We start from the raw sequence: 24,203 nt of genomic DNA, 5'->3' as shown, positions 1-24,203 counted from the left end.
GCCCACCCTGAGGGCTTCTCCAAGGTTTGCTCACCAATGCTTCCCAACCTCAGGCCTCCAACACCGCCAAGCTCCGGGTCATGCCTTCGACAGGCTGCTTTGCCTCTACCCAGAAGTCTAGTGTGCACCTTAAATGGACTCCCAGGGTTCATCTGGCCTCCAAGTCTGCTCCTTCTTTCTCTCTGTCTCAAACAATACCATTTTCAAGCAGCCACTGACTAAACTTGAAAAGTCTCATCTTTTATTTCTCCCTCACCCACAGCATCTAGTCCCAGACACCTATCAAGCCTTATCTAGAAAAGCTCTAGATGGCGCTCCTGAAATGACTCCTAAGCCCATAGTCGCCTCAGTTCAATCCCCACACTCCTCGCCTGCCCAGTCTAAGGACGGCTACCTCATCTCTGCCCTCCTTCCTTTCTCCTGCATTCTTTCTTCTGCTCATCTTCTCTTTCCCTCTTTCCTCCCTCTCCATGGTACTCCCAGCTTAGAAATATTTTCCTGATCAGAACATTAAAAACATGGATGCTCAGTTAGCCCCAGAGACTCATGTAGCCTTCTAAGCTACCCCTGGGGACAGAATACAGTAGAAAATGGGCCGCAGTGTGCTGGACTGAGGGAGCAACTGTGTTAGCACCGTAAATGACGTCCCCTGTGCTTAGCCTTCCGCCCAACCTCCACTCACTTCTTCCTCCAGGTGCACCACACTGAGCCACAGCTCACTGCCAGCAGCCACCATGTCCCCCATTCCTGCTACTCTGACGTAGCTCCCGCTGCCTGAAAAGGGCTGCGTCCACAGCAGCTGCTTCCTCAGATGCCAGCCCCTGGGACTTACCTCAGAGTGAAGAGACTTTCACTTCAACTTAAGTTCATCTTGTGCCTCCATAGCAGAATACCATACTCAAAGCCAACAGAAACCTAATTTTCACAACTCTGGAGGCTGGGGAGCCTAAGACCAAGGTCTTAGCACCTCAGGAGGGCCTTACTCTATTCTCATTTGACAAAATGTATCTTCACAGGACAGAAAAGAAGAGAGGAACCCAGTCCTGAAAGCCCTCTTATGGCCCTATTAACCCCTCATGACCCAGGCACCTCCCGCTAGGTGCCAACATACTGGCATACCGACATGATAGCCCTGGGAGCTTTGAGGGAGAGATTCAGAACAGAAGCCTTTCTTCAGCATCTCTCTGGGGGAGACATGGTTGGTTCGGCAGTGTGTTGTGGCTCAGTGTGGTGCACCTGGACGAGTTAATTGGAGGAGTAGAGTTGGGCAAGTGTCAGATGACCCTCTTGATAGTCACTTGATAGTCATTTACTGTCGTGGCTGTGGCACAAGCCTCGTGCTGCTAGAACCAAGTGTCAGGCTCAGACTAAGGTTGCACCACATTGAAGAAGTGTTTTTCCAACGGTTAGGGCTGACCCAAGTAAAGAGACGATTTCACCAGCAGCGGCTTTCTATCCACTGCTACACCAGACACAGTGGAGACATTGGAGTGTGTCTTCTTCCCGCTGCCAGCTTCTGTGGTCACTTCATGCTCCCTCCTAAGAAGGCAGATGACTGGACACATGGGGTTCTAGACTCCTCAGCAATAGTTGAAGCATAGACCTAGCGGTTTACTACTATCTCCTAACAAGGTTTCATGCAGTTCCCAGGTAGGCAATGGTTTGTACAAGAGAGTGAAAGAACACAGATATTCTTCAGTGCTGAGAGAGAAATGAGTTGGAGGAAGCATGTTTTGTCTGGAACCCAAGCCCCATTCCCATCTCTGTCAGGGTGGGTGGGGATTGGAGGAGCCATCCCAGAAAGCCCCCGGATGGTGGTCACAAGGCACCATCCACAGTGCCCAGGGGTGTGAACAGCTTGGAGTGTCATCTGACAACTTCGATGCCTGCAGCTAGCCTTCAGCTGCAATGGAGCAGTGTGCACAGTGGCCTAACGGAGCCTTCTGGGGGAGCACCCAGCCTCAGACTCATGTTCTCCTGATGAATGGAAAGGCACCTTAATAGTGACAGAAACTGCATTTCACGTTCTCCGTCAGGAACAGCTATCACAAAATTAACATAGAAAAAGGAGGTGACCTAAAACATAATTGTCATCTAAATTAATATCTATAGCATTAATGCCTGACTACATGTTCCTTCAATCCACAGAAAATGTACAACCTCAGACCACCCCTGTTAACCAGCTTTGCAGCATCACTTTGGTCCAGTCTTGATTTGAACACACATTATCTAACACACCAAGGTGTTTTCACACAACTGATGAACTTTACTAAAGACATTTTCTTTTAAAAATTATTGTAAAGCTCTTTTTATAAAGCTCTTTAAATTATATTTGTTCAAAGAGCCATTCAGGGTGACCAATTCCAGCCTTGCAGGACATCAAGGAGGACATCATCGGGGAAACATGCAGTTCTCAACATGGCCACACGGTGTCAGGGTGACGCTGCACACCAGAGCTGATCCATCGTGTATAGTCTGGAAACAAGCGTGATTAGTGAGTCCAGCAGAGCTTTGACTAGCGTGGCTGAAAAGCCTATTCCTTCAGAAGTAAAGGACTTTCCTTCTGAGAGGCTTCTCCTTTCGTTAATGTATTTGTTTCATGGAGACAGGTCCTTGCAAGAGCCTTAGTAAGTCCAACATGCCTCTGACATACTGCATTGCGTTTTTGGAGAGGGCTCAATGGAATTCCTTTAAGTACCCCGTCCCTGGTCCTGATAAGGTCTTTAAACAGAAAGAGACAACTCGAAGGGAAATCCTTCCTGCAACACACAGTCAACTGCCTTAGACAAGAGAGAGCAGTACCTCAACAGGCCTCCTTCTCCAGGACGTACGTACCAGCTTACGTTCTGCAGGGAAGGCAAGCAGATTGGAAAATCTGACACCAGCTAGAAAAGGACTGAGAATTTATGAAAGAAAATAAAACTCATACTGAGCATTCATTTTTGATCCAAAATGCCAAAGAGGACCTTGGCTAAAGATGGCTGCCTCCAAGCCTGATGTCCTGAGTTCAAACCCTGGCAGCAGGAGAAAATCACTTTGTCCTGACTCCACAAGTGCACTGTGGCATGTACACATCCCACCCCCCCCATACACACACACACTCACACACATACACACACACATACGTACACACACACACACACACACACACACAATCTTTAAGGGTTTTATAGGCTGGCAAGATTGCCCAGTGGTTAGAGAACGTGTCCTTCTTACAGAGCACCCGAGTTTGGCTCCAAGCACCCACAACCATCCATAATTTCAGTTCCAGGGGATGTTATGTATTCTTACCTATTCAGGTACAAGGAATGCACATGGTGTGCATATATACAGGCAAACGCTCCTATACATAAAGTGATAAAATCTAAATAAATTAATTCAATTAAAAGGTGTTTTACATATCCAAAGAAATCTAGAAAATCACAACAGCAGAGCGGTACACAACTGAACCCCAGCAGTGGGCAGCACAGGCAGGTGGACCATCGGTTTGGAGCCAGTGCTGGTTATATAGCAAGGGCTGTGGCTCAAAACTGAAAGTGAAGAGAGACATCAAGAAAATCATGAGGACTGGAGAGGTGGCTCAGCAGTTAAGAGCACTGACTGCTCTTCCAGAGGTCCTGAGTTCAAACCCAGCAACTACATGGTGGCTCACAACCATCTGTAATGAGATCTGATGCCCTCTTCTGGTGTGTGTGAAGACAGCTACAGTGTACTCACATACATAAAATAAATAAATCTTAAAAAGAAAGAGAGAAAGAGAGAGAGAGAGAGAGAGAGAGAGAGAGAGAGAGAGAGAGAAAGGAAGGAAGGAAGGTCATCATGAAAGAAGCTAAGATAAATGTTTAGTGGACACAGACATTCCCTCCAACTCGGATGACAGTGAGCTGTTCCCCTGGTCCTCCCATTGACTCTGTAAGTTGCCCTAGAGTCAACAGCTGAATTCTGTTTTGGTTTTGTTTGCTTTTGCAGTTGAGTGGGTTCTCTTGTCCATAATAAAAACCCTGGCTATTGACGAAAAGGAGGAAGACAGAATAGCAGAATTAATCTATAGGAAAATGAATCCAGAGGTCACTCAGTAGGTTGTTTATGTTTCTGAGACGTAAACTTCTTTCTCTCCAAAATAGCATTTGTCTCAGTACACCCTGCATCAGTCACATGCTGTGACGACACACCACAACCGTGGCACCTTACAGAAGGAAGGCTTTACTTTGGTCTGAGGGACGGAGTCCATCACCATCATGGCAGGAAGCACAGCAGCCTGCACCAGGCATGGCATGGGGTGAGGACAGCTGACAGTTCTCATGGAGCAGGAGACAGAGAGCAACCTGGATGCAGCCTGAGTCTTTGAACTCTCAAAACCCACTCCTAGTGACAAACTTCTCCAGCAAGGTCATACTTTCTAAGGCTCTCGAAATGGCACCAACTGGGGACCAAGCATTCAAATGCCAGAGACTATGAGGAACATCTTTTTTTTTTCCATTTAAACCAAAATACCCAAATGTCTGAAGTGAATGTACCGTGTGCATGTTGAGGAAAACAGAGTCTGTTCGCCCGTGGCATCGCAGCAGAGACGAGTGAGAACGGTTGTCCCAGGGTTCTTCAGAGACACCTGGGAGTGGGAGCGGGGAGTTAAGAGACTAGAGAAATCAACCCCAGGGGTTCGGTCTCCAATTTGTATAAAGTGTGTGGGAATAAAGGCCTTGGGCTGGAACAAAGGAAGGACTGCTGCCTAGGCTGATATATGCCATTACCCGGAGCCACCCCTAGCACTCTGTGCACATGCACCAAAATCCCACACTGTCATTCATAAACAGGCAGGACTTACAATGAATTAGTAAAAGAAATCAGTTGGGGACACCAGGAGGTGCTGGGGACCGAGAAAGAGACCTCGTACCTGGGAGCCACAGACAGCATTAGGAAGTGAGGATAGTATTTTCCAAATACTACATAAAATGTGTACGTGAAAAGTATTATCAAGGAAGTATTTTTTCTGTGGCAGAACCTGGAGTAGAAGACAAATCTGAAGAAATTTCTAGAAGGAAGGAGGGGAGGAGGGAGGGAGAGAGGGAAGGAAAGAGAGATTTCCCAAAGGCAAAAAGGGGAGTCGACCTGTGGTTAGCAGGGGTGCGACACTAGGGAGCTTCCACACACGTCAGTGTATGGAGGCCTATGGCAGAAACTATGGAAAACGTAACACTCAAAAAGAGAATGAATAAGAATTTTCCAGAACCGAAGAGGGACGTGAGATTTAAGAGCAACAATTCACGTACAATGCTTAAAACAAAAGTGAAAGAAGATGTGAAACTCTTTGGTTTTTTTTTGTTTTGTTTTGTTTTGTTTTGTTTTGTTTTGTTTTGTTTTTTTTGTTTTTTTTTTGAGCTGGGGGCCCAAACCCAGGGCTTTGCGCTTCCTAGGTAAGCGCTCTACCACTGAGCTAAATCCCCAGCCCCGAAGATGTGAAACTCTTACATTTGAGTCTCGGATTTAGGAGTGCAGAGCAAAGAAACAAAAGGCAAGACAGGACCAGAGACTGACCTCAACAATGTGACCGTATTTATTAGCACAGCACACAGGGAAGGGAAGCCATTTTCCTGTGGAGGAAGATAGTCGGGAGGGATGGATGGGTAAGAGGCTTACAGATGTGGAAGTTGATACAGCTGAGGAGGGCTACCCAGGTTAAGACTTTCCTGAGAAATTTACAACCCCCTGCTTTTTGGAAATGCTCACTCGAGCAAAGTAGGCTCTTGTGAGAAACTGTCTGTCTCAACAAAAGGTTCTCACAGATACAGATGTGGCAGACTGAACCCGGATGAGAGAAGACAGCATGAATGATTCAGGGAACCTTCTGGTTTTCTGCAGTCAGGGCATTTTTATCATTGCAGACCCTGAAAACAGAAACAAAACAAATGAACAAAAAGAAGTCTCTTAGCTGTTCCAAGCTGAGGAGGGTCATCTCTGGAGAGGGTAGTTCAGAGACTGTGGAAAAAGAGGGTCCTCACCAGATGTGGTGGCACAAGCTTTTAATCCCAGCACCTGGGAGTCAGAGGCAGGAGGATCTCTGTGATTTGAGACCAGCCTGGTCTACAGAGTAAGTTTCAGGATAGCCTGAGCTACATAGTGAGACCTTGTCTCTAAATAAATAAATAAATAAATAAATAAATAAATAAATGAATAAAGGAATAAAGGAATAAAGGAATAAAGGAATAAAGGAATGGGGAGAGAGAAAGGAAGGAAAGCAAAGAGGGTGGGAGGGAGGGACAGAGGGAGGGACGGAGGGAGGGAGGGAGGGAGGGAGGGAGGAGGGACAGAGGGAAGAAAAATAAAGTAAAGGTGAATCTTCTGGTCACTTTGCAGGAGTAGAGTTTTAACTTGATCAGCTATGATGGATCATGTGATTGCCATCATGTACTCTTGGAGAAACTTTTTTCAAAGCATTGTTAGAGGGCTGAAAACAAAGGATTATGTTACAGAATAAATCAGGATTTGTTAAGGAAGGTGGGGGTTGGGGGACTGGGACAGACAGAGTGACCCAGTAAGAGGAGGTGGGTGCCCATCAACAGGAACTTTCGATAAGGGCAAGGAGAAGGATTTGTATCGAGTCTGGAAGAGCTGTGGGTATCTGGCAGGGTGGACTGTGGCAGAACGGGAAGGATGCTGGGAGAGTTGGTAAGTTGGAGGGGAAAGATAGCTCAACATTTGATTGGGAAAGAGCAGTGAATGGTAAAGGCTGGAGAAAGCAGAGTTGTCTTGGGAGGTCTGCTCGGGGTGCAGGGTCTGGGAAGGAGCTGGTCATTATACAAAGACATAGCCTAGGAAGGGTGTGGGTCCACAGTGACCAGAGAGCAGGAGCAGGAGTGCTGACCCCTAGTGGGCAGACAGAACCAGCAGTTGGGGAAGTAAGTGGCGGTAAGAAGCCAGTAGAATGGTTACTTTGAACTTTATCAATGGAGGGGCGCCATCGCAGGGGTGAAGGAAGAGTGGCATTGAATGAAGCCAAGGGTTGTAGTACAGGTGAAGTAAAAGAATGCTAAAAATGATGGTTCCTTCCAGATCCAGTCATTTGGAGTGACGCTGGTGAGTCCCTCTGGCGGGAGTACATAGCTGAAGCAGCAAGAGTCTAGACAGCATCAAAGGAAGGGAACAGGGGAAAACAGAGGGCTGGTGTAAAGAACTATTCTGGTCTGGGGCGAAAGGGACAAAGCTCCCGTGCAGCCAGAGCTCCTCCACAGGACCCAATACATACTCTTACAGGTGTCTCAAGAACGCATGAAACTGTTATAGGGTGAAAGCCACCAGCATCTACATAGAAAATTCCCATTTGGGTATAGGGGTACGTCTGGTTGTTTTAGAAGAGTTGTGCCCATAAGTCAAACATGTAAAGTACAGGGGGGTGACCTCAGGACAAGAATAATAAGCAGGGCACAACCTCATGGGGAGGAGCCACGGTGGAAGAGAATAGAAAACCCATCCATAGCCTGTGGTTACATTGTCTGGTCCGTCCCTGAGTGCTTGAGCCCCACCTATAATCAGTCAGCATTGTTCCTGGGAAGCAGCATGAATTCCATCCTTAGTGATAGCTGGGAGATCTCAGCGATAGGCAGGAGAGCCAGGCTTTAAGTTTGCAGTGTGCAGCAGCCAACACAGCTGACCCTGAAGGGTGGGTGTTAAGCTGATCTGAGATTTCTTTAAGGTGTTCTGAGAGCTGGTAAGACAGAGACTGATGCAAAGATGCCTTCAGTCTGGTTGTTTTCGGTTCTGAGACCTGAAAAAATAAATGCCCAGATTGACAATCAGAGGGATGAAGGGGGCGGTTCCGATTTTAAAGTCCTGTTCTCCAATTGGTTCTTGATCTGTCAGTAAAGAAAGCCAGGGACCAATTACTGGGCAGAGGGTACAGGCAGGACTTCCGGGTTCCAGGAGGAAATGACAGACACAAGGAAGGAGAGGAAGGTTTTCTGCCATGCTTTGGAGGAAGAAGCCAGTAGCCATGTGAGGTCTCGGGAGGAGCTGGGGCCTGTGGTCACTGCTACAGGTGGGTGGTCATGGATGTTTGACACGAGCTAGGTGGGACCAGCCACTGAAGTTTAGGGCAGGTGGGAGGAGCGGAGATAAAAATATTACTAAGGGCATGCCTTGTGTCCTAAGGCAAGTTGAAAAGAAACAAACTGTATGTGTCTTTTATTCTCAGATTCAAGACAAGCCCGGAGGGGGCTGGTGACGCAGCCGCTTTCTCGGAATAAAGGCAGAGATAGCCTAAAACTACACACAACAGCGGGATGAGCTGGATGGCCCACTAGTCACCTTTTCAGAGACCATCCTAACTGCCTTCAGGGGGTTGGGATCACAGATCTCTTAACTTCTTCAAACCAACAAAGGGGGCGGATCTAGCTACAGAGACACAATAAAAAGCAACATGGTAAAGATCCCAAACATAAATGGTCCATTCGGTGGCAGTCTGCAACCTTTGAGTGTGTCACATGAGTGACATAGTATTTGTAACGCACAAAAATTAGACTGTTAGTACTATTATAACTATTACTGAGAGCATAGTCAAGAAAATAGTTCACCCTTTCTGGAAGAAGATAACATTCAAGAAAACCATCTACAGACTGCCCTGGGTTAAAAATACTGGTTATTTTTCTCACTGTTTTGTTACAACCATTACAAGGTAGAGTCCGGGCTGGAGAGATGGCTCAGTGGTTAAGAGCACTGACTGCTCTTCCAGAGATCCCTGAGTTCAATTCCCAGCAACCACATGGTGGCTCACAACCATCTGTAATGAGATCCGATGCCTTCTTCTGGTGTGTCTGAAGACAGCCACAGTGTACTCCTGTACATAAAATAAATCTTAAAAACAGAGAGAGGTAAAGCTAATTAAAAAAAAATTACAACAGGATTAACATAAGCTTTGCCTGGTAAGGTTAAATTCAGTTGTACAACTGTCTGGACCATGTACCAGAACCTATAGAAAGGTAAAATAAAGGCAACCAGTGGTTCGTCACATCAGACTCCTGCAGAAACACATGGCAGCTTTGTCACTTGAAGTCGGCATCTAATTAACAATTTAAGAAAAAAAATAGAATCCTACTGAGTCACTTTTATAGGGTGTTCCAGCAATGCTCCAAGGACACCACTTGGATATCCCAAGTGATTTCTCAGACCTGTGAGTTGGACAGCAGAACATCTGGCAGCCCCCTTAATCAGGGCACGTGGGTGGTTTGGACAGAAAGGCACCTTACAGCTGTGAGGAGTACCCCTCCATAGATAGATAGTGTCCCTTGGTTGGTAAATAGAGCTTTTAAATCCAACCTCAGCATTTAAGAAGATAGGCATGTTTCCTAGCTGTAGACAGGCACTGAGGTGCTAAGACCAGTCTCGTCACATGTCTGGATAATACACATCAAGAAGAGGATCCTTAATGGCAAATTAATTGTCCAAATGCCACTTGCTATAGTCAAATAGAATGTCTGAGGACACAGTCCCTTCAATTGTCGAGGAGACATACAGATCATTTTAATCTTGAGTCTTGCTTTCCTGGTGGGTGTTTAAGACCACAAAGGTGGCCAAAATACTTTTAGCCAAGGCCAGTCAAGAATCCAGTCCTCAGGGGTCACTCGGGCTTGTGAGGTATCTGGCTTCCTGAGGTTTTCTTTTAGCAGTTGTCCATCTATGTGAGGGTAAGGCAAAGGCCTTCCTTGGCCTGGCTGTGACTTCCCTTGGAGCCATATGGAAGTCTTTCTTCTGTGTTGGCCCTCCTTTTTAGAGACTAGACTCCATTAGGAATCATGAGTGGGGTCTCCATGGCCTCCCTCAACAAGAGAATAGGTGACTTTCACAGTTGCAGAACATTTCTAGAGATGACTGGCGGTCCCTGGGACTTCACAGCCCTTGGAAACGAGGGGGAAAAGGTTCCCCTTTCAGTGTCTCTGATTACATTGTAGAAGATTTCAAGTGTGGTCCTCAAACACGCACAGCAGTTACACTCATCGGGTACTTTTAACTACTCTAGAATATTTCAACAGTCAAATTGTTTTAAACTTTGATTAGACATGCATTTAGCTAGTTCTCATAAGTATTGCTCTTAAACCTTAGAAACGATGCCATATATATTATCTATAATTCTCATGATTTATGTTCCTTCAGTTACCTACTCAGGTGCCATAACTTACAAAAGCTTTCGTTTTTTTTTTTCCATAGTGTAAACGTCCATCTATGTTAATCCCAAACGCAAATCCTTCTTTACCAAAATAATTTATCTTTTTATCCTTATAACACTTTTAAAATTTCTTTATGCCATGAAACAATAGTATTAATAAGCGAATTTACTATCTGTTGTGAGAATTTTCGCCCTGGGAAAGGGGAGGACTAAGCAATATCTGTGTCCTCTTCCTAAGTCCCAGTGACAAAGCAAAACTCACCCCGGGGACCTGGGGACCAGTGAGCTTACTGGACTTATTAGAGAGGATTGGAAGGGGGCAGATGGGACTGTGGGTGACCCAGAACCAGTAACGCTGAAGAGCCTTTACTCAGTATGAATGAGGACATTTTAAAGTCATGTCAACTGTATATAACAGGCTACAATAGCCTGTTCATTCCCTCTTTTCTTTTTTTTTTTTTTTTTTTTTTTTTTTTTTTGGTTCTTTTTTTCGGAACTGGGGACCGAACCCAGGGTCATTCCCTCTTTTCTGAAGGAAAATTAATATCTAACAAGGCCTGCTGCTCATGCAGAGGATCTAGAAAACTCCATTTGTTCTGTTTGTTTGTTTCTTTAAAGAGGCTGTAGTGGTTTTAAAAAATCTTACAATTCTTAAAGTGTGTGTGTGTGTGTGTGTGTGTGTGTGTGTGTGTGTGTGTGTTTACTTACAAAACACATTTAGAAGACAGACAGTTTTATTATCTAAGAAAGGATAATTGTCCGATAGGAAAAAAGTATATCCTTGAAGAGGAGCAATCATGTCTTAAAGTTAATTTATACCCTCAAGCAACAGGGAACATGTTGTAGAACCAGAGTTGGGTAAGGATCAAGGAGAGAACGTCTTAACCAGAACCATATGATTATGTCTTTCTTGTCCTAAAAGGCAGATTTTAGAATTTTAAGTTCCAAAGAAAGATTCAAGACCATTAGCCATTTTCAGTGTGTGTGTGTGTGTGTGTGTGTGTGTGTGTGTGTGTGTGTGTGTGTGTGTACATTTTAGTTTTACTATGAACAAAATTAATTTGGACCAAGTCAAAAAGTTTGGTTTACATGAGCTTTTATTTACAAGCCAATGTGGTACTAAGTATGTGATATAAAAAATAAACCATAATAATCACACCTTGTCAGATGATACACAATTATACATAAGATATAGTTTAGCAAACCAAGATTTTTTAGTATTATTGTTTGTTGGGATTCTATTTTTATAACTTTTATCGTAAAAGGGGAACCAAACATGTTTCTAGTAAAGCATATTGTTAGGTTGGGCAGAAACAAAAAAAAGTCTCAGAAAAATTGAGACAATAAGGAAAAAATTGAGGGGCTGGGGATTTAGCTCAGTGGTAGAGCGCTTACCTAGGAAGCACAAGGCCCTGGGTTCGGTCCCCAGCTCCGAAAAAAAGAACCAAAAAAAAAAAAAAATTGAGATACCAGAACGAGAAAATATAATATTTTCCCACTCACTAGACAGGCTCAGCAGGGAGAAGAGCTAACAGAGGCTCGACAGCGCTGTGGCTTGAACATAACCTGTCTCCAGTACCATATGAACCAAGTTCATGTGGTTGAACACTTGGTTCCCAGTTGGTTGCTGTGGTTAAGGAGGTTATAGAACCTTTAGGAAGTGAATCCTTGCTAGGAAGTAGTCACTGGAGCGGGCTTTGAGGCTCACTAACCTGGCCCCACCTTCTGCTCCCCTTATCTTCCTGTGTGGGGATGAAATGTGATTAGCCTTGTTTCCTGACCACTAGGCAGCCTCGTGGTCCAACCGCCCAGCCTTCCTGGTCATGATGGACACTGCCCCTCTGGAACTGCAAAGCCAAAATAAACCTGTTCTCCTCGAAGCTGCCTTTGTCTGGATGTTCTATCACACTAAGAGGAAAGTAATGAATATGGTCGATGATCTTGAAAGTCTACCAGTAGAAAGGTCACATTTGAACAATACACGAGACTGTGGGGGACTAGGCAGAACAACTCAGGGAGTTGTGAAACAAAGGAAATTAACATTTATGCCATCAGCATCCTGTACAGGGAGGAAAGCAACCGCTGCCTTAGAAGTAAAGGCAGGTGAGGAGTATGAATGGGAGATGTAGTTAGAAGGCCGTGGAAAGAGTTGAGTTTCAAAGCTGCTAAGCATTGTGAACTGAATCTGTCCTCCAAAACTCTTACATTCAAGCCTTAACCTCCAAAACCTCCAAGTGTAATATTATGTAAAGAGATAATTTAGATCCGGACTATGGCCCACACCTTTAATACCAGCACTGAGGAGAGGGCAGAGGCAGGTGGATCTCTTGAGTTTGAGGTCAGCCTGATCTACAGAATGAGTTCCAGGACAGCCAGGGCTACATGGAGAAATCCTTTTTTGAAAAACCTGGGAAAAGAGGGTGGAGAGAGACTATTCACGATAAATGTGACCATAAAGAAGACCCTAATCCTAGAGGACTGGTGGCTCTGTAAGAGGGACTTTCATGTAACCTACTTTCCTCTTTCCATGCTATGAGGATATGGAGGACAACGAGACATCGATAAGCCTGAAAGAAAGGCCTCACCAGACACTGACATTGCTGCTGTCACCATAACCTTGGACTTTCAGCCTTGAAAAGTATGAATGACCAAGTCCCTGATGCATAGCCTTGCAGACAATGGCGTTCAGCTGGGGCTGCCCACTGCACTCCCAAGACCTTGCTTAATCAATGGAGAAAGCAAAGCAGAGAGGCTCTGGGCTTAGGAACCACCTGCATCTCCTTGGGGTAAAGAGATTCTGTCCTGGATGTGGAGTGCTAACAGACTCCTCACCACCTAGAATCACAAGATGTTGACGGCTAAACTTCTGCATGCTATGTCTTCAAGAGAACTGGAGACTGGAGTTTAGAATATCTGTCTGTAAAGAAAATCATTCCCTCCTTCAAACACCAAGAGCTGGGTCTCCCGTAAAATGTATTCCTGAGTTATAGCCCCCCTTCCTTCTCAAATGTGTGTAGACAACCAGACCTAGGTTTTTGAGAAGCAGAAGAGAGATTTGTTTCAACCACATTTCCATAGGAGAAGTGAGCGGTTCTCAAACTTACGTTCTAAAGCCCTTTGGTACTTTGAAATTTTAAAGTTTCCCCAAGAACCTCATCATTATGAATTTTTTCTCCAATTTTACTTTAATTTGATGAATATAAGTTAATAAACAGAAATTAAGTACATACAAAACTTTAACAGAACCTGATAATCTTTTTTGAAGTTCATCTTTACGATTTTGCATCCTGAGGCTCATCAAGAAGTTAAGCGGTGTATGAATACTTCCAACTGAATGTCAAACTAATTAAGTGTCTGTCCTAATTCGGCGATCTATTGTTGTGATAAAACTAAACGCAACTTGAGGGAGGAAAAGGTGTGTTTCCTCTTAACAACTCCCAAGTCACAGTCCACCACTGAGAGAAGTCGGGACAGGAACTCAAGTCAGGAGCCTGCAGGCAGGAACCAAAGCAGACACCGTGGAAGAATGCTGCTTACTGACTTGCTCTCCATGGCTTCCTCAGCCTGCCAGGACCACCTGTCCCCAGAAAGCTGGTCCCTCCACATCCATCATTAAAATGCACTACAGGCCATCTGATGGAGGTACTTTCTCAATTGTGGGTCTGCTTCCCAGTTAAATCTAGCTTGTGTCAGTTTGTAAAAAAAAAAGGATAGTGTTTATGTACAATTGTTGTGAGTTCTATTTTTCAATAGTTGCCATATTTTAAAACAGAGGTTTTTAACATGGAAAAAATATAAACATGTACCTGTTCTGGCTGTCACATGAAAGAACACCACCATTTATGTCCCATGTGGTGTACTCTAAGAGTGACAAGATAAATCCATCTAATTACTATGAAAATAATTTTGGGCTGGAAGGATGGCTCAGTGGTTAAGAGCACGGACTGCTCTTCCAGAGTCCGTAGTTCAATTCCCAGAAACCACATGGTGGCTCACAACCATCTGTAATGGGATCCGATGCCCTCTTCTGGTGTGTCTGAAGACAGCAACAGTGTACTCACATACGTAAAATAATCAGTTAAAAATGTTTTAAAAGAAAATAATTTTGACCTCACAGACCATCTAAACATCTCAGGACCACAACCTCAGTTCCCTGAAGGTTCAAAGATCCACCTGAGATGGCGTTTCCTTCCAGTAGACACGTAAGTGAAATCTGGCAGGCAAATATTTGAGAAGCCACCATAAGTAAGCCATTATGTTTACTTTAAAAAAAATGAAGAAATCTCCATAATTGTGGCTATTTCCCTGGAGGAAGATATAAGCAAGAATAAGGTCCAAAAAGTAATGCAAATTTAGAGCTATGGAAGGATTTGCAATGACTTCTGGATGAGAGATGTGGCAAAGATGTCAATGAGAAAACAGCATGTCATGGGCTGGAGAGATGGCTGAGTGGTTAAGAGCACTGACTGCTCTTCCAGAGGTCCTGAGTTCAAATCCCAGCAACCACATGGTGGCTTACAACCATCTGGAATGGGACCTGATGCCATCTTCTGGTGTGTCTGAAGACAGCTACAGTGTAGTTATATATAATAAGTAAATAAATCTTTAAAAAAAGAAAAGAGAACAGTATGTCATTTGGGCCCCAGTGGAGATATCCTTTTTAAATAGAGTAAAGTCAACCTCCTCCCTTTCTACTCATTTAGTGAGAGCCAATTTACTTTGTAATGTTTTTCTCCAGGGTGGAACTCAATTTTTAATGATCTTTGATCACAGGTAACTACTGACAACACCTGATTTTTTTTAAACTGTATACCATCTTTCAAGTGATCACAATGAAAATTAAGATTTTCCAGAGTTTTATGAACTACAATATACATCAGTTTTTACTGTCCAAACTCTTTAAAGTGCTTTCATATTCTAAACCCAAAGTCAGCCATTTAAAGGAATTCAATCAGCTGGGCTGGGGTGCGTACCATGGCAGCAAAGTGCTTGCCTAACTCTTGGGAAGCCCTGGGTACAAACACCACTGACACCACCAAAAACTGTTTATAAAAGAATCTGGTCAGTGGTATGACACCCAGGGGTATCTGAAGTAGTCAGATCTAGATTGGTGTCTAGATCCCTTCGAGTTTAGAGCACCTTCTCAGGAAATCTAGAATAATAATCCTTAGACAACACATGGGAGCAAACTCAATGCAGGCACAATGAAAAATAACAATGTAGGAAGCATTTCTCTTTGAATTATTACCACTAAAATCTTAAGAGTTGATTTTTTATGATAATGATCAATTATGAAACACAATGCATTATACTTCTAAACAGTGCAAGGAGAGGGTGCCGGGGTGGAGAAATAGAGGGTTGTTCTCTGTGTTGTCTGCTATGGAGGGCTGGCCGCAGGTGACCTAGCTACTCCACAAAGCTGAGATGATAGCCCCACAGGTCTCTACCAAAACACAAAGGAATCACAAAACCAACGAAGAAAGCAGACTGGAAATACAGAGTTCAAGCATGAGCTGGAAGAGAGGAGGGAGCAGAGACCAGGAATGTGAAGACAGGGCCTGCCACCGCCAAATTCTAAGGAGAGATGGGTTGCTCTCAGAAGCAAGACCTAAAGGAACAAGATCCAGACCAGTAGAGTCATCAAGCAGATAAAGTCACATGAGCGCTACTAGAAGAAACAGCCTTTGCAAATGCTCGATAACGGGACAGTTAACAATTCCTCATGCTTACCAACACCACTGGAGGGTCCGTTAATGAGACTTCAGAGACAGATGGTGAGGAATTGAGGAGGTACCCTGAAGCAGAACCCATCCAGTCCTATGGTACACACTCAGAAGAAGGCTGGGTCATAATCCAAAGAGATCAGCAACTTCAATCAGCAGAGAAGTTCCCAAAACTTGCGAATCCTCTCAGAGCCCAACGCTGAACTTTCTCAAGGTCACTAGCATCTGTGTCCGTCAGCACATGCATCATAAGTGCACACACATATGGTGCACATTACAAACATACTTACACAAAACAATGAGCACGGGAGAAGAAAACACTATAATTAATGCTTCTATTTAAAATCTAGAGCTCGCACCTTGCGTGGTTTGTTCCAGAGTCTTATATTTCTGAACAGAACATTTGGTCTTCATTTTATATTCCTCACAATAATAGAATTAATCACTTGGTACCCTATTTCTGGATTGTTATTATGAAATTAGGTTTAAGCTATGGAAAGTGTCTTGTAGGACGGGAACAAATAGATGTTTATTTAACACCTACTATGTGACCGGAGCTTTGCACCACCTCATTTACTCTTGTAGCTCCCAGGAGTGCAGTAAGCAAGGCTCTCTAGGAGGGAAGCTCGCCTGAAATCAACCCACTAAGTGGCAGAGTCAAGAGTTCATAGTTCAGGCCCCTCTGACACCAAGCAGAGTTCTTTCTACTTCATTACACTTGACTGAGCAACCCAGGCTTCCAAGATGCCAGAGAACCCAGAGACTGGCAGCTTGTGTTCAGACTGTTCTCTCAACACACACCAGGGGAGTTTTCAGGAAGGGTTTGGATAAAAACCATCTTATAAATCTTAACCTTCACAATGAGTCAAACTACAAAGTATGACTTGCTGCATTCCTAAAATTAGAATCCAAAGACTATCACACTTCTGACAATATGAAAATCTATGCTGCTAAAAACTGGAAATTGATCGATTTAAAAAAGAAATCCATTCTAGAGGGATGGCATCCACCCACCACTGTAAACCCCCTAACACGAGATGTGCAGCATCCTTCATAGGCAGGGACCCGAGCACAACTTCACAGTGTGCTTCAGATACTGCCCTCAACCGCTAAAACAGAGTTTTTCAACCTTCCGCTAAAACAGAGCTTCTCAACCCGTGGGGTCACAACCCCTTTAGGAGGAAAAATAACCCATTCATGGGAGTCACAGAGGACCATTGGAAAACAAACTTATTTATATTACAACTCATAACAGAATCAAAATTACAGTTAGGAAGTAGCAACACAATTTTATGGCTAGGGGTCACCACAACATGAGAAGCTGTATTAAAAGGTCACGGACCTAGGAAGGTTGAGAACCACTGCCCTAGAAAGATCTATCACTGTCTGGTTTATTGTACAGATAGCTGTGGCTAAGTGGAATCTCAGGCACGTGTTTATCAATACATGGTGCTAAATAACAAGGACTAAGTGACACTGTAATGACCTAAGCATAAATGTCATGCAAACCTGTTACGCTCAGGAAGAAGCCTAGTCCTCCTAGAGGAGCTGGCCCATTGCTGTCAGGAAACATGTAGGACGAGTTCCATATTCAGAGAGTCAAGTCAGTCATGAAAACGTGACAGTGTGCATACCAATTGCAAATGCCAAGCAGAAATTAAAACAAGCAGGATCGAACTCAAACAGCGTGAAAAACTGCTTTGCCAATTAACTCCCAGGATGCTTTGCGACTACAACATCAGCTAGAGTAGTCAGCTCAGAATATTGTCTCCAAGCCTTCTTTATGTTTTCTTCTAAAATCTCATCTTGGTTTAAAAAGCAGAAGAAGTAGGAGCTTGAAAAAACAAGGCAAGAACCGGCGACCTCTCAGACCTTTCCTTCACACTGGTGATAACTGCCCAGCCGTAGTCACACTGACACCTGAACACACATATCTCACAGCATCGAACTTCCCAGACCTCTTGCTGCCAGTGCATGATACTGATCACACGTTAAGGCTGCCATCTTACTGAGTGTTACTTAGGTGTGAGAAGCCCAGTACAGAAAGGAAGTGTGTACACAGCTCACGGATGCCTCACAACACCTAATGTAACCATGTCTGGACTTGCTTTCTAAACGCCTGTAGTAATTAGGAGTGTGGCAATAGCTGTAACAAGAGAACTTGTTAAAGCTGAGACACTCGGCTACATGGGGTTCATTAGCTCTCAGTGCATATAGCGTTTTCCATAAGAAAGATTATGGCAATTAGGAGTCCATAATTTTGAACCTTTCAAAAATTAAACTCTAAGACACTAGTTTAGAATAGCTAGGATACAAATCAACAGCCCCAAAATTGCAAGAAGAAATTGCTAGTCTTACCAAGTGACATCCTGCTAATTTGCCCTTTCTTGCACCTATGACACGCATACTTATAAACATACATATATATTTGTGTTTCCTCAACACATGTGAGATTTAGTTGCAAATATGTCCCCTCTTCCAAGTACTTCACCTCTCCCTAACAAGAAATGCATTCCACTTTTAAATGTAATAAAAATATAAAATTCGTGAAATTCGACATTGGTGCTATTTACCTCCCATGTTAACATAATCCATCTTCACATCTCTCCAGCGATCACAACACTACTACAGCATCGCTGCTCCTGATCTAGGCTTTAACCTCAAATCCTCCATTGCCCCAGCTGTCTCCTTAGCATAGATAAAGCTTCCACTGGCTCCCCGGACATTAACATTTACAGTGTTAGGGTTTATCTGGCCGCTCCTGGTGATTAGCATCAGGCCGTCCATCTTTCCGTAAGTGGCATCCTGCCCTTCCCCAGAGCCTCATGTCAGGACAGCAGGTCATTGCAATTCTCTATTTAAGATAATGGATCCCAGGTCCGTCTACTGTAAAACTACCATTTACCCGCTTTTACTGTTAACAAGAAATCCAAGAGGAAATTCCTCTAAGGATTTAAGTATTCCGTTTGCCTTAGGGTTTCTATCGTTGTGATGAAACACAGTGACCAAAAAGCACGTTGGCAAGAAAAGGACTTATTTTGCTTATGCTTCAATAACACTGTTTATTATCAAAGGAAGTCAGGGCAGAAACTCACACAGCGCTGGAACCTGGAGGCAGGAGCCAATGCAGAGGCCACAGAGAGATGCTATTTCTAGCTTGCTCTCCATGGCTTGCTCAGAATTCTTTCTTATAGAACCCAGGACCAACTCGGGGTGTCCTATAGGGGTCTGGCCCTCCCCCATCAATTGATAATTAAGAAAACACCCTACAGCCAGATCTCAGGGCAGCATTTTCTCGATTGGGGTTGCCCCCTCAGATGATTCTAGTTCAACAAGTCAAGTTAACATAAGACTAAAATCACACTGCTCCTCGTCAACCTTTTACACGCTGGTTCAGGAGCCACAGGCGACTCTTGCTTGAATTGATTATTGCTGTGGCGTTCATTAGAACGCAATGTTTTCTGCAGAAGACACCACCACCAATGAATATTCCAAGTTTCTAGGTCGGTTTTAATTTCCTAAAACTCTTTGCCTGTAGAGTTGCCATCACTTGTAAATGTCTCAATAATTACCGTGACTGGAGATAGCTTTACCCAATAATAAATTTATTTTCACTCAGGCAACTTTCTTTTAAAGTCTACCACATTCTACTAGAACATGTCTAGCACCCATCTGGCAGTGAAGCTCCGACTTTACCAGCTAGAGCCCTGCATTTACCTCCTCCTACCCAGGCTCGCTCACCTCCCTCCACACTGAGAGGAGAAGACATTGCTGATGGAGTTGAAAAGACGAGAATAAAAGTAGCTGCCAATTGCTGAGAGAAAGGGAGGGAGGAATGGCTGCTGGTAGCGATTGCCTGTGGATTAGCTGCAGTCAGCTTCTGGATGGACCAGGCAAAAATGACCCATGATCATCCATGTAATAGACCAGAAAGAACCCAAGCAATCCAGGGGGATTCCTCGAGATACAACATACTTATGTGCAACATCTCCAGAGAGCCAGCAGCTCAAAGACTGCCCAAGACTTCCGGGGCATAATTCAGTTAGCCATTTCCAACAATTCAAAACACGCCTGCTGTCCTGGCGGATTTACTCTTTTTTATTTCTTTTTTTTTTAAATAATATTTTATTTGCTCTTTGTCAATTTCGTACTTTTATACAATGTGTTTTGAGTGCTTTCTTTTCTAAAGATTTATTTTTTTTAATTATGTGTGTTTGTGTGTGTCTATGAGTGGGTATTTTCAGAGACCCTCAGAGACCAGACTGGTGTTGGATATCCCAGGGCCAGAGTTACAGATGACTGTGAGACACTCAACATGTATACTGGAAGCTCATCTTGGATCCTTGAGAAGAGCAGAATACACTCTTAACTGAAGTGCAATCTCACTTCAATTCAATGTATGCTTAAAGGCGGATTATAGACACCCCCCATGTGCGCACATGAGCGCGCACCCTCAAAAAACCATGCAACAGTGACTCAAAAATGAAGACCCTTGATTAAAAGTATTAATAATGCAACAAATGCCACATGGGAAATACAGACAGGAAACACCCATTATATCAAACACGGCTCAAAATACCTGAGTCACACCACTTACAACGCAAACCTAGGTGCTTACCCATTTCATAATAACTTACTGGAAACCAATTGAGGCTTCAGCTTCTCTAGAAACTGCCCTTCAATCCATGACTTTGTGTCTGGACACAGGGCAGTCTCTCTGGGTCACATTGTTTTGTATGTGAAGACTGTTCTCCAGACAAATACATTAAAAAAAAAAAATCTCTATGTCCTACATATACTCATAGTCACAGAGAAGGTCCTTCTGGATCCCTTTTGAGAATGACTAGAGCGCAACAGTCTGCACTTTGCCTGGCTGTAAAGCTGGGTTTTCTCTCAAGGAGACACATAAGGAGGCGTGAAATGCGGAACAAAAGCAATCAGCAAACACCAAGGCAGACTGTGCCCAGGCTTGATGAACCCCAGTGAGGCCATCTACTCACTGCGACATTCCCACCTGCCTCTCACCTGTCATCTCCTTACCTGAGAGCTGAAGATAGACATTCTGTATCCCTGGAACTCGTTAATTACCAGTTACACAAATAGGCCAAGTGTAATTATTTCCTAGTTAATAAAAATCTAAATTTATCACTTCTTCCCCTAGACCCATTCTCCCCAAGTGAGTACACTTTTGTACATATAAGCAGATTTGAGAACAAAATGGGGTGTCTCTATTAGCTAATTTCTGGCCGATCCCTGAACTACATTGTTGAAAGCAGGGAGGGTCCATTGGTGTCTCCACACCAATAAAATGATGGCGAATACGAGATGAGACAGCAGCTCCACACGTCCATTCCTCTTGAGTGCCCACCACTTATGGACCCTTACAGGGTATGGCAGCCTTGCCACGAGCACGCTCACACATATGTACATACATACTTTTTTGAGACAGGGTTTGTAACTCGACATCCCCCTGCCTCAGCTGCTCAAGTCTTGGGGTTATTGACTTGTGCCCTCACATCCAAAAGCCAGGCCACAGTAAGGTTGGGAACAGGGCCACAATCCCACCATTGAGGAGCTTGGGAGGTAGAAAATGTCATAACTTTTAACTCAAAAAAGTGCACATCCTCTGTACTGTATGCAAGTTTTGTTCTTGGGGGGATAATGATTCATTTCAAAGAAGATTAATGAAAGTTTGACCCTCACCATCCATCCATCTTTGTCCCCTCTTATCTCTCAAATTTGCCTCATAACTGGCATCTGTAGTCACATGGTACATTCAGCGAATGAAGTCCCTACTGTGTGCCATGACTATTGCTGAGGCCTTTAGATGCTAAGTCTAAGACAAGTGTGACTTGATTTTCTACTCTGCACTTCTTTTGAGGTTCCACTAACAGGTCAAGTTACAACTACATGTAATGTTTTCTTAGCAGTGATCCTGATTTCCAAAGTCAGCACCAAAGACTGACTCCAAGATGCCGACAGCAGGCCAGCCCGGAGGGAGCCTTCCAACTCTTCCAGTCTTCGGTCTCAACCTTCCCTCTCTGCACGCCCCTTTCAGTCACTATCCATGGCAGCCAGTCAAGGTCGGTGGCTTCTGGGCCCCAAAACAGAGCCCAGTGGGATCACCCACCAGGAGGAGGGCGTGCCAATCGGATCCAGAGCTCCAAGTGAACCTTGAACTCACAGCGCCCCAAAACCGAGCTCTGTAAAAACTGGCTGTGGGCCTGGAGGCAGTCCCTGAAGGGCTGTGAGGCCCAGACCCGGTGCCTCCAAGCATCAAGTGTCCCCTCCAGTCAGATGTTCTTGCATCCCTCCTGAGGGGTCCTCGGACCTCCCGCCCTCTCCAGTCCTGTCAGCTATAGCAGGTGATGAGCATGGTGACAAGGGCCGGCTCCGGAGATGGGGTACCCGGTCGCTGCCCCCGCGAGCTGGGCACAAAGGCAGGCGCGCGCGGGAGGAGAACTTGCCACCCCGGATGACTTGCCCCCGCCCCCGGGGAACCCCGCACTTACTGTCAGTCGCCATGGTCGCATCGGGGGTTTGCAGGGCAGCCGCCAGCGGCTGGGGTACCCACGCCGCGCCCGGCCGCGCGCGTTCTCCGCAGGCCCCGCGCGCTCGAGGGCCGCGACGCGCACAGACGCTCCCGCCGCGCGCCCCCGCCGCGCCGCCCCGCGCCCCGTGGTGGCTGCCAGCTGGGTCGCCCCCGCCGGCATCCCCACACCCAAACCAAACCTGGTCAGCCCGCTGCCACCGAACCTGCCCTGCCCAGCCCGCAGCAGCATCCTTTTCTAAGACAAAGCACAGTTAGCAATCTGGCCCGCTCCTCTCCAGGTCTCTCACCAGCTCTATTCGCCCGCTGAACAAATACTTGGTCTGTCCTTGCTTTTTCATTTCATCCAGGCCTGGTGCTTCTTTCCAGCAATGTCGACCCTGAGCCTCAGCTGAAAGGAGAAAAGTAGGGAGCAGGGGGAGGAGAGAGAAGCAAGGATCACACAGGTGCCTCCAGTGTGTGAGGACAGAGACTCTCGCCAGGCGCTCCTCTCATTCTCTTGTTTTGTCTCCAAGGTGAAAAAAGAGCCCTGTGAGTATAGGCTATCAGATCTCTATTAAGTAAGTTAATGGAGGACTCTAACTGGAAACCTGCGTGAATTAATGAGTGAGTGAATAAATGGCCAATTAACTAATTAGATGTGAACAGGATGGGCGACTAACGGGTGGATAATTGAGAGCCAGACCACAGGCTGCTCAGATGACTTGTATTAAAGGACCAGCTCGAAGAGAAAGTCAATCAGCATTGCCTCAAGGGCCATCATGGTTAAAAGGACTTTCAGATGAGTCCACCTGTGGGCGTTTGTTCACAGTACATCTTGTTGAAGGCTAGAAACCAATTACTGAAAGATCCTTGCTATATTTAGGGACCAGTAGCAAATGAGAAACCACCATCACATGGGGAAACATCAAGTGGCTCAAACTCAAAGCCTAAGCACAGGAAGCCATTGTGTTTGTTTGTTTTTCGTTGTTTGTTTTTGCAGGCGCGGTGCCTTTGGTTCGTTTAAGGCTGTTCATTCCACCCAAACAGTAAGGTTTCCAGTGGGCATCATCCCAGGCATGGTGGACACCAACAGGATTCAGGTGTAAGGCAGAGTGGGAATCCGCTGCCATTTGACCAGGTGGGCAAAGGAACGTTCCAGAGAACAACAAAGGAGTCCTCTCTGGCCAGTCCACAGGACGTAGGTGAGGGAGTCACACCGAGAGAGTGAACCACATCCATATTCTGCTGGCTGGGGCTCTCATTTTAATCTGTGTATAGCACATGAGATTCTCAAGCACATTTAAAGAAGCCCAGACACCAGGTTCGTGTTTTAGTTGTAACAACCGTCTATGGTAGGTCCCCCAAACAAAGGAACAAAACAATACCCGGAAACAGGCTGACTGGGGAAAAGGAAATGACCACTAAAAATGCTTCAAGAGGACTGGAGAGATGGCTCAGTGGTTAGGAGCAGTGATTGCTCTTCCAGAGGTCCTGAGTTCAATTCCCAGCAACCACATGGTGGCTCACAGCCATCTGTAATGTGATCTGATGCCCTCTTCTGGTGTGTCTGAGGAGGACAGGTGTACTCACGTACATAAAATAAAGAAATAAATCTTTTTTTTTAAATGCTTCAAGAACTGTGGACCTACCTGAAGCTCAAAACCTTCAAGTTAAGCTATTTGACCAGTTAAGATCCAGAAAGAACGTTTGTGAAGCTCTTTCCTCATTAATCAAGGTGTCTTTCTAAATTGTCAGAGGGGTAGTGATGACCCAAAGCCTGAGTTTCACCTGT

At 44.9% G+C, this 24,203-nt stretch overlaps 1 protein-coding gene and 1 long non-coding RNA gene across 3 annotated transcripts in view; one reads left to right on the top strand and one right to left on the bottom strand.

The window, feature by feature from the left end:
• Nucleotides 1–23,184, bottom strand: part of Syt16 (synaptotagmin 16) — a 278,725-nt gene extending 255,541 nt beyond the window's left edge. Inside the window, exon 1 of one of the 2 annotated variants that reach the window (XM_063262672.1) lies at nt 22,720–23,184. Coding sequence is in view for 1 of the 2 variants with exons in the window: in XM_039113257.2 (XP_038969185.1) it covers nt 22,392–22,404 (13 nt within the window). In the remaining variant the exon portion in view is untranslated. Of the gene's footprint in view, nt 1–22,391; nt 22,582–22,719 lie in introns of those variants that run through there. The other variant, XM_039113257.2, reaches the window with a different exon arrangement.
• On the top strand, nt 7,877–8,430 carry LOC134479220 (uncharacterized). Its single transcript, XR_010052269.1, has 2 exons — nt 7,877–8,032; nt 8,189–8,430. It is a non-coding gene; the product is annotated as an uncharacterized LOC134479220 (long non-coding RNA).
• Nucleotides 23,185–24,203: the final 1,019 nt, after the last annotated feature.

This window comes from Rattus norvegicus, chromosome 6 (genome assembly GCF_036323735.1).
Source record: "Rattus norvegicus strain BN/NHsdMcwi chromosome 6, GRCr8, whole genome shotgun sequence".
In the NCBI taxonomy this organism is placed as follows: Eukaryota; Metazoa; Chordata; class Mammalia; order Rodentia; family Muridae; genus Rattus; species Rattus norvegicus.
Note: the sequence above shows the minus strand (reverse complement) of the source record. Positions and strands in the feature narration are given on the sequence as shown.